The sequence below is a fragment of the Squalius cephalus genome (genome assembly GCF_949319135.1).
Source record: "Squalius cephalus genome assembly, chromosome: 8".
Classification (NCBI taxonomy): Eukaryota; Metazoa; Chordata; class Actinopteri; order Cypriniformes; family Leuciscidae; genus Squalius; species Squalius cephalus.
In genome coordinates this window covers 4863144-4874578 of record NC_137129.1, presented here as the reverse complement: position 1 = coordinate 4874578, position 11435 = coordinate 4863144, and the positions used below count along the sequence as shown (strand labels likewise).

General features: G+C 36.5%; 1 protein-coding gene across 1 annotated transcript; it reads right to left on the bottom strand.

Annotated features, from left to right (window-relative positions):
* Positions 1-601: 601 nt before the first annotated feature.
* Positions 602-10589, bottom strand: vps45 (vacuolar protein sorting 45 homolog). Its single transcript, XM_079879210.1, has 15 exons — positions 10321-10589; positions 9737-9871; positions 9593-9653; positions 9420-9499; positions 9239-9307; positions 8257-8394; positions 7992-8102; positions 7543-7677; positions 7085-7198; positions 6802-6969; positions 6071-6229; positions 5076-5183; positions 4048-4169; positions 2442-2573; positions 602-1387 (listed from the first exon to the last, which is right to left on the bottom strand). The coding sequence occupies exons 1-15, from the start codon at positions 10411-10413 to the stop codon at positions 1306-1308; spliced, it is 1707 nt and encodes a 568-aa protein (XP_079735336.1). The 5' UTR covers positions 10414-10589; the 3' UTR covers positions 602-1305.
* Positions 10590-11435: the final 846 nt, after the last annotated feature.

Genomic DNA, 11435 nt, shown 5'->3' with positions numbered 1-11435 from the left:
TCAGGGCTAAACTCCGTCTACTGGATTCAATTTAATCAGTAAATCATTTGGGATGTGTTATACAGCCTGTTTACTGAGGCTTTAGTGGTAATAAAAACATGAAAAAAAAATGTATTGGTCTGAAATTTTCTTTTTTACTTTTCATTTATTGAAGAGCATCATAAAATATCGTCACTTACTTATCATGTTGTCCAGTTTATCAAGCTACAGTATGTACAAAGGCAAAGCTTAGTCCAAAAAAAAAGAAGACATGCATGTACTGACACACTGAGATGCAAATACGTCGATGTTTTATACACAGCTTTAAAGTTAGCCGATTTAAACTCTATGTCCACCAAGAACTGTCATATTAATTGATAAAAGCATTTGACATTAATATCAAACAGGCTGAACTGATGAGCTCTTTTTCATGAGCAGACGACACGCTGCAAATAAATATCCATATTCTTTTATATTTTTAAAAACATTTATTAATGTCTGGATATTTGCAGCATGCCATTTAATTCAGCTGGATAGGGATGTTAAAAATAATAATAAAAATTATAACAAATAAGGTGAAACATTTTTTTTTAAAACCCAATAGTTGGAATGATTTTTCCAGTTTTCTTGGGCACTTTTGATGCAAAATTTCACATTATTGTGACCCAAGTTATATACACAGAGCAGCCTGTTCACTTTTTTGTTTATAGTATATTTAAAAGTTATATACTTGTATACTTTTTTACTGAACATAAAGTAGTCAGAAATGATCAAATGTAGCATCACCAATCCAATAAATAAAAATGCTGTCATTGTGAAGACTTTTGGGGCATTATTTACACGTGATCATAAAAGTTATGCACATTTACAGTGTTTCACATACCATTATCAACACACACACACATATACATATATATGATAACACTTTACAAAACATTTCAATTCATTCACATTAGTTAGCGCATAGTCTCATGAACTAACAATGAACAAGAATTTTACAGTATTTATTAATCTAGGCTAATGTTTACAACATATTTCTGCACATATACTAACACATTTTTAACAATTCAAGTTGTTGCTTGTTCTTATGAACATGCATGAATTAAAAATGAACAATAGTATATTTATTATTGTCTTATTTAAGCTGTGCAAATTGTTGTTCATTAATGTTAAAGAATTGAACCTTATTGTGCAGTGTGACCATTTTCCTCCCTAAAACTGAAACATTTGAAAGGAATGTTAGGAGAGAGAAAAAGAGGGCGAATGTGCTCAGCTCAGGGTTCAGCGGACAGACAGCACACATTAATATGAGTGATGATAAACAGCTCAACGTCGGCTCTGCTGACGGCCTCGTCCTTGTGTCCGGTCTCCACCTGAACCCACTGCGAGCGTCACTTCCTCCAGGAAGCTGGGACAGAGAAGGGGAACATATTTGCGTTATAATGCATGAGTACAGTCAGCACTGGATTTGGCTGTTTAAACAATCCTCAGTGGATAACAAAATGAGAAATTACAAACAGAAAGCAAAATTATCATGCAAATATATTTAACTGACATATTTTGTTTCAGGAAGTTTATAGAGTCTAGGTAAACTAGTATCTACTGTAATGGCTATAGTGTACAAACGCCACAGATCTGGTTAAATTAGGTGGATTTTATGAAGTTTAGCTAAACTAAACAACATTAAGATTCATTTAGAGTTTACATGGCAGACAACATATGTAAATACAGAAAAAATAAGTAAAAACAATAATATTGTAAAGTATTATTACAATTTGAAATACAATTGTATTACTAATACCAGTTTTCTATTGTAATATATTTTAAAATGTAATTTATTCCTGAATTTTCAGCATCATCACTCCAGTCTTCATGGTCACATGATCCTTCAGAAATCATTCTAATATGCTGATTTGCTGCTCAAGAAACATTTCTGATTATTATCAATGTTGAAAACAGTCGTGTACATTTTTTCTTTTCAGGATTCTTTGATGAATAGAAAGTTAAACAAACAGCATTTATTTGAAATGGTAATCTTTTGTAACATTATAAATGTCTTTACTGTCACTTATAATCAATTTAATGCATCCTTGGTGAATAAAAGTCTTTTTTTTTTTTTTTTTTATAAAATCTTGTTGACCCCCTAAACTTTTGAGGGGTAGTGTATATAGTACATATATAATTAATATCTTAAATAAGCAATGCAATATCTTGGAGAACTCTAAATCATCTTAGAAACAAAAATCCACATAGTCTAGAGTGAAACCTCGTTCAGAATGAGAACCTGAATGATTCAATGAAGTCATACGGAACAACAATTGTATGTTCTTTACACAATGCCATTCTAGCGCTGATGTCACTGATGTAACCTGGAGCCTATTTGAATAAGGCCTTAGGGCTTGTGGATAGAAGTGAGATGGTGAAAAGAGACAACAGCGTTGAGAGCATTTAAAAACACTGACCTCTTAGTGTTGTGAATGGCCGTGCCGCCGAGTATGATGCGCACCCCTGGCATTGTGCGGTTCAGGTTGTAAACAGTTAACGCCTCCTCGTAAGTGGCCCCGCCAATTATGAAGACGATAATGTCTTGAGGTCTAAAGAGTGGAGACAGAGTGTGAAGGAGGACATTTCTTTAACTGCAGTCCATGTTAGAGCTGCACAATTGATTCAAACCCCCACATGAACTTATTCCTTAAAGGAGAACTCCGGTCAATTTTAACATTGAACTCATTTTTTTGTACATTTGGAGTGCTGTCAATACAGAGAACAACGACAAAAATCGGTGTTGCCTACACCGTGTTATCCTCTTTTTAAAATTTGCACCCTGTTGACTTCAATGGGGCAAGTTTTAAACCTGCTTTTAGCCTCTTAACATCCTTGATGTGTCATTACAAATGCACAGGTCATTTGAGTGATTCCTTCGGAGTGAACGCGGGTCAATCTGACTGCAGTAGATGTGAAAGATATGGATAAAAATGATGTTATTTCAGCCAGCGCACATACCTGTATTTACATCCTGTTTTCCGTTGAAGTCCACAGTAATCGATTGTCGAGTTTGGGCGCATGATCGTACGTACTAAACCTATGCGCGTGAACTCGACAATCGATTACTGTCGGCTTCGACTGAAAACAGGATGTAAATACAGGTATGAGCGCTGGCTGAAATAACATCATTTTTATTCATATCTTTTTATTCAAATTTACAAAAAAATGAGCTCAATGTTAAAATTGACTGGAGTTCTCCTTTAATGACAACCAGTCGCTATGTCTAGTAAACCACTGACATACATGTATGATCACAGCGGACATGCAAATCTGCGTTGGTGCTGCCGCTGATCCAGAGAGAGCAAGTGTCATATAGAAATATGAAACAGCTTCACAAACACTCTTTTCAACCACACAGTGTCATTATTTCTAATTCAAATCACAGAAGCACAGGGATAAACATTTATAGTTCAGATAAAAACCCTGATGTCTACGAAAGAGATCGAAATAGAGTGAATCACCTTTTGATAGTAACTTGGCACTTCAAATGAAGATTGAATGGATTACATCATCAAGTGATTATTATAAATTTACTCATCTTTGAATCATTCATTCAAGAGATTGTTCAAAAAAAGCTGTTTCATCCAGGAATGAAACAAGTGAAGTCTTTATGAGTGAGTCATTGAATTAAATTTTCTAAAAAACATTTAAATCTAAATAGAGTGCAGCAATTAACATTTTGTCAGAACCTCAAGTAAATTACATGTTATTTTGTTTAGTTGTCTATTCAGAATCGTGATATTTTAAACAAAAACAAAACAATCGTGATTCTCAATTTATCAGTGATCGTGCAGCTCTAGTCCATGCTTTCCATCCAAGCACAAAGATGCTGAATTGTACATGAAACAGGGCATTTAAAATGTATTTAACTGGTAAGATGTGTGAAAACAGCATTTCGTAGTGACACAGAAATTACACACTTTCAAAGCAACAACAAAAAGCTCACATTAAATGCCTATAAGTGTGCTTGTATATTATTAATGCATGAGTGTGAATGACAGTCTATTTATGTATCTGTATCACCTGTCTCTCAGAGAACTTGGCCCGAGGTAGGGGAACTGGCTGTCCTTCAAACGACCCTTGATCAGCTGATCCAGCGTGTCATGTAGAAGCGGCTGATGCTGTGTGTACACATTTTCAACTCCCTATCCAAACACACAAACAAGTTTTAAACAGAATGTGGCTTTGGCAATATGACATGTTAAAGAGGACCTATAATGCCCTTTTACAAAGTCTTGATCTTGTTTTTGGGGTCTACTAGAATAGGTTTTCATGCTTCTTAAAACATCATTTTCCACATATTTTACATTGAGTATGTTTCCATACACCTATTTTTATGCGTATTTTTTTTATTTTTTTATTTTTATAAATAAATCACTGGATAGAAACACCAAAATGCGCATACATTTAATTGTATGTACTCCAAATTGAGACATTTTTTATCCGATAAGAAGACATGCGCATAAACTACGATACGAAACATATTTGCCGAATAAATCCCTCGATGTGCAACAAAAACCTCACATGACTTTTGCCTCAACAGAGGCTGTGATTGGATAACTAGATCAGTTTTATTGCACAGCATCTCTAATACTTGTTTGATCATTCTGAAATGCGTTTCAGGGAGTTCAGAAACAGAGAATAACGCCCTTTGAAGTGACTTTGTGCTTTGAAAATGTAAGGAATAATGCAGCCATAAACTAGGGCTGTCAAACGATAAATCGCGATTAATCGCATCCAAAATAAAAGTTTGTTTTTACATAATACATGTGTGTGTACGGTGTATAATTATTTTCTATATATAAATACACACACATGCATGTATATATTTAGGAAATATTTGCATGTATATACTGTGTATATATATTTATATTATATATAATTTATATTATATATAAATATTTTATATATATATACATGCATGTGTGTGTATTTATATATAGAAAATAATTATACACCATACACACATATATTATGTAAAAACAAACTTTTATTTTGGATGCGATTAATCGCGATTAATCGTTTGACAGCCCTACATAAACATGATCTACCTTAAGTCCTTTGAAAAACTGCTTGGTAATGGCCACAGCATCTGTAGGAGCAATGAGGTCACTTCCTCTGACTCGTTTCCCGCCATATTCCACCATGGCCTGCACCATCTGCAGTACAGGAAAGTTGCTTTCCTTTTTAATAATAGTACTAGTAATAGTACTTTATCAAATTAAAGGAGAACTCCGGTCAATTTTAACATTGAGCTCATTTTTTTGTACATTTGGAGTGCTGTCAGTACAGAGAATAACGACAAAAATCGGTGTTGCCTACACCGAGTTATTCTATTTTTAAAATTTGCACCCTGTTGACTTCAATGGGGCAAGTTTTAAACCTGCTTTTAGCCTCTTAACATCCTTGATGTGTCATTACAAGTGCACAGAAAATGTGAGTGATTCCTTCTGAGTGAAGTGAACACGAGTGGATCTGACTGCAGTAGATGTGAAAGAAATGTATAAAAATGATGTTATTTAAGCCAGCGCACATACCTGTATTTACATCCTGTTTTTCGGTTGAAGTCCAAAGTAGTCGATTGCAGAGTTCACACGCATAGGTTTAATACTTATGATCACGCGCGTGAACTCGGCAATCGACTACTTTGGACTTCAACCGAAAAACAGGATGTAAATACAGGTATGAGCGCTGGCTTAAATAACATCATTTTTATACATTTCTTTCACATCTACTGCAGTCAGACTCACTCGTGTTCACTCAGAAGGAATCACTCACATTTTCTGTGCACTTGTAATGACACATCAAGGATGTTAAGAGGCTAAAAGCAGGTTTAGTACTTGCCCCATTGAAGTCAACAGGGTGCAAATTTTAAAAATAGAATAACTCGGTGTAGGCAACACCGATTTTTGTCGTTGTTCTCTGTATTGACAGCACTCCAAATGTACAAAAAAATGAGCTCAATGTTAAAATTGACCGGAGTTCTCCTTTAATCTGGATCATCCACCAATAGCAATACACCGTGCGACAGGACACAGTCCCTCACCTTGCGGTGTCTCTCTGACACCCCTTTGCGATTGAGATCTTCCATCAGGCTGGGCAGAATACTGCTACTGTGTTTCTCGTAGCGAAGCGCGTACAGCATCACCAGCCGCACAGCGTCGATCTCAGAAAGCCGAGGGTTCTGCAGGAGCCGCCTCAGGCTCTGCAGGAAGAGGAACAAGGTCATCTTTAGATTTACAGCACTTGACATACTGTAGGCAATCACAAAAACCGTTGTGGATTGACATTCACTTGGTTCAAAAGTTTGGGGTCGGTAAGATTTTTTTTATGTATTTGAAAGAAGTCTCTTTCTACTCTTTCTCAAACTACAATCCGGCCTCTAGTTCATAAACGCCAGAGGAGAACTGGCCCCCGACTGAGCCTGGGTTCTCCCAAGGTTTTTGTTTTTCTCCATTAGGTCACTTGATGGAGTTTTTCGGTTCCTTGCCACTGTTGGCTTGGTCAGTTGGGGATATTTTGGGAATATTTAATTTAATTTTATTAATCAATAAATTTCACTAGAAACAAACCTTGTTGTATTATTTTAATTTAATACTGTGAAGCTGCTTTGATACAATCTGTATTGTGAAAAGCGCTATACAAATATACTTGACTTGACTTGACTCTTATGCTTACCAAAACTGCATTAATTTGATTTAAAAAAAACAGTAAAAATAGTGATATTGCAAAATCAAAATCAGCACTTTGTGATTAGACTGCGTGTCAAACTCTGACCTGTTGTGCATTGGAGTGGTCACTCTGGCAGGCCAACTCCTGCTCCACCTCTGACACCTCCATCAGCTGTCTTTCACTGACCAGCCGGGACAGCTCCCCAACCACGGTCACGTGCTTTGAGACCGTGCCCGACATTTTCTTAAACTGGGGGTAGTTGTCCACAAATGCCTACAAAGGGGGCCAGAAAGTGAACAATAATAAAAGTTCTGGATCAGGGGTCTTCACGGTTCACTCCTCATATAAGATGATGTGCTACAGTGAACAGTATTATTGGTCTGCTCACCTTCATGTCAGATATTGACTCTAATTTCTGTTGGTCCTTGGGCTTTTTCTTCTGAAAATCCTCCATCAGGTTCTTAATGTTTGTTCCAATCTCACCAAAATTCAGGTACAAGTTCTTATTAAGAGAAAGAGAGAGAAAACAACAGTCCAACAGTCTCAGATCACTAAAAAAAGGCTCTTCCTTTTGCTTTTATTACAGTTTCTAAGGAGTTACACATGGACAAGTCACAAATTTGCTTATTTAACTAGTCACCTAGACATATTGTATATCATAATGTTTCTTTGTTTTACATTTTTCAACAAAAAAAAAGTGTTACAAGACTTTGTTGTGTGCACTACATCACTTTCTTTGAAACAAAAATCTACTTGGTAAATAATTTCATGATGTATTACATTCTTTAATGGAATCTGTTTATGAACTTCAAACAAAAAGACAATATTTTCAACAATGTTACTCACATTTGCATAAAACTCATCATTTTCTGCAGACAAGACCACCTCCCGTAGGTCCTTACTGATTCCAGGCACTCTGGACAGGTCTATGCGGTTGTTATTGAGGCCCAGTAGCTCATGAACCATGGCCTGATACGTCCACTAGAGGAAGCAAATGCATGCACATGTAGAATTTGCTGCAATATCAGCACACTAAATCATTATGTAATGTTAATTTTGCTGCAGTGACATTTTTTTTCAGTAAATGCAAGCAGGACGCACTGACTCCTGTAAATCTCACAGTAAAGAAAAAAAATAAAAAGCATCATATTTAATGTCTAACATGGTTTTAGCAGTTTTCTAACATAATCCAGAATAAAACCATGGGCTCTATCTCCCTCTGGTGGTCAGGACTGGGATTTTGCATACAGATCTTGTTCTGTAATATGAGATTATTAAGAGACATTGTTTCTTGCCTGGTTGAGAAGGGGAGTAATGGCATCATCACTTCTGTCTAAAATCAGGAGAAGAGGAGGTACTTCTGTTTTTCTGAAGTCAAACAGTTCATACTCCTTAGTAATGATTTGCTGTGGGAAACACAAACAGATCATTAGTCAATACATTTTTCTCCATGAAGAAAATCTAGAGTACATCAAATTATAAAAGAATGACCTGTTCACCAAAAGGTCAAAGATAATGCATATTACAGATCTGTTATACAATTACAAAATGAAATCTTACTTTGACGCTCTCTGCCAGCCTTTTGGACATGTCGGAAGAGAGCTGGTAGCGGATCATGGGGCATTTCTTCAGGGCCAGCAGCACTGATGTCAAACCCTGAGTGACACGAGGCAGTACACTGGGCTCCCAACTGCGACCCTACACACACGCACAGAAATATTCACAGAGAGCCTAAAACAGAAGGATTCGTGCTCACATGAGAGCCGACGATAGTTGTGAGATAATGATTAACTTAAAGGGATACTTCACCGCTGGAAAGATGAATGTGTATTTAAATTGGGTCATTTATGTAGTTGAAATGTGAAATTATTTTAGAAGTTGGTGCCTTCTAGACTGAGAAAAGCCAGAAAATGTATTTTTGGCTCATGTGGATGAAAGACAACAACTCCCAGAATGCACTTGCTTCGCTACGAGGACACTCCCAAGCCACGCCTACCGGTTACAGAGGGCAGTGTCGGGAGAAATAACACAACTAGGCGACTAGTCGACTCGAAACTGAAAAGACGGCGTTTTATCGTGAGATCCCCCTATGGGCGGGTTGAAGACATGCGGAACGAGCTCCTCCTACTGGCTGGAGTCTCTCGCCTCTGGACAAAAAAGCCTCAGATGAGCTAAATGATGATTTTTTGCGTCATCTGAGGGGTTTTTTCAGACACACAATACAGAAATCTCTCGTCTCAGGGGGACATGAGGGAGGGAAGCACGGTGATTCGAAAATACTACCGGGTTTCTACTGATACAAAGCTTAATGCTAATCGGTGAAGTATCCCTTTAAATTAAATAAAAAGACTTCAAGCAGCACTAGAACTTTATTAGATCTTGTAAACTAATTTACATGTTCTGCACCAGTTTTTGGTTTAGTATCATACCTTAATCTCTATTAAATAAATAAAAATTCTATTACTATTTTTTTTTTTTTTTTTTTACATTTTCAACTTTCTTAGCTGAAACTAGTTCCCTATTTTTTTTTTTTTTATCTTACCCTTGATACTCCTTGAAGGTTGAGGGAGAAAAGATGAGGGTTCACAGCAATGAAATCTCCATAGAACTCCTAGAGGAACAACATTTTTTAGAAAGTTTGATAACATTTTGCAGACACTATATGGAAAGCATATTTATGAATCAATAATGAAGAAGACTTAATTAAAAAGAAGAAGGCCCACCTGCACTTCTGCAACTACTTCCTGTTCATCTGCCTCAGCCAAAACCTTTATCTCACTCTTACTGATCACGTTACTGAAATCTGCACAGAATAAGTCCTAAAGTCAGTGAAATCTCATCTTCTGACCACACTTAATCTGCAAACTCGTAAATTGATGCAATTTCTGGTACTCACAGATGAAATAGACACTATACTTGGGCCGACGAAGCTCTTGAATCAGGTGCTCTACGTTCTCCTGAAAGCAGAGACATTCAAGTATGAAATAACCTGGAAATACAGTCTAAATCTATATATTGTATAAGAGACCATGATAAAAACCTTAGTTGGCCGGAGAAAGCAGATTGCTTTAAGGTGCTTCATGTTGTCTCGGTTTTGTGAGTCAATGCGCTCAAAAAGGAAGACCTCCTTCTGCAGGATCTCAGACTGAGTGTAGACCACACTCACTATACTGGTCTGTAAAGTAACAGAGGAAGAGTAAAGAGAACAAGCAATGTTTTGACCACTTTTAGTCACTGTCTATGTAGACGGCTGACTACTTTTGCAACACAGACCTCTACTTTAAAAAGAAATGATAGTTACATTTGGTTAAAGGGATTGCTCACCCAAAAAATGAAAGTATTGTCATCATTTACTCACCCTCATTTTGTTCCAAACCTGTATGAGTTTCTGTCTAGTTTCTTTACATCTTCTTTTGTGTTCAACAGAAGAAAGAAACTCATAATGGTTTGGAACAACTTGAGGGTGAGTAAATCATGACAAAACTTTAATTTTGGGATGAACTATCCCTTTAAGACACATGACAGGTAACAAGACAGCAAAACCACACAGTACTAGATTATCAGTGGCTTAAGCACATCTGCGCTTTTATGCTTGAACTGTTAAAACTGTTTAAATTCACTTACCGTCTCCTTGTCCATCAGCAGCACCTTCATCCCGGGTCCGCTGCTCTCTATCATTTTGGAAATGTACTGCTTGACAGCCAGAGTCACGTTCATTTTTTCGTTTTATACGTGTTCTAGTTGACACTGAAAATGGTTCAAATTATCGAATCGTTTCAAAGTTGTTTAACTAATGATAAACGGCTCTTTTCATCAGTAAACTCCCGCATACAAAATACTGTTGACAATGGGAGACAGACAACTCACTGGGCTTCCTACTACTTCCGGTGTTCACGAGTATTCGGTCCGCCTCTGATTTGGGATCTGTTGTAGTTCAATCGATTTGCCAGTCTTGCGGGTTCAATTTACTAGGTCAACTGATCTGGTAACAGTTCGTAAAGCATGAACAATATATCCCATAATTCAAGGCAGCTACGTAAAACGGAGTAAATAAAACGCCATATTGGTAAGGGCTCGTTCCTGAGCGTATAATTCACAGAACTCTGTGTGTGGTTTTTTACTAACTTCTGTGCCAACGTCTTTAATGTGTTTTATAGCATGATTACGTAAATAATTATCTCAGTAAATTTTATTAATCACCAAAATAAAAAAAATAAAAAATGTATTATCAGCTTTAAAATGTTGGTTTAGTGTCGGATTCGTGAAATAATTCATTTGAAAGAATCGACTCAAAAGAACGATTCGGTCACGAATCGGACATCTCAAATAGACGACCTCTCTATATCGCTGTATTTTACCAGCTTCTAGTGCATTATTTATTCGTTTATAGCATGATTGCATAGTTATGATCTCTTTAAACTTTTATTAATCATAAAAAGAAATGCTAAAAACAATTTCGTTACCAGCTTTAATATGTTGGTTCAGTGAGTCAGTGCTCGGATCAATTTAGTCGGTTTCGTTAAAGAATTGATTTAAAAGATTCGACTCATCATTCATCATATAAAAGAATGATTCGGAATTGGACATCGCTACCACAAACCACCATGTTTCCAAAGCGTACACAACATGGGGACTGGAGAGGTGTCTTTCAGTAAATGGGAAAACCTGCGTTATTTATTTGAAAATGTAACTAAAATATTTTGTTGTAAATTTAAAAGTAATACGTTACTTCACTAGTT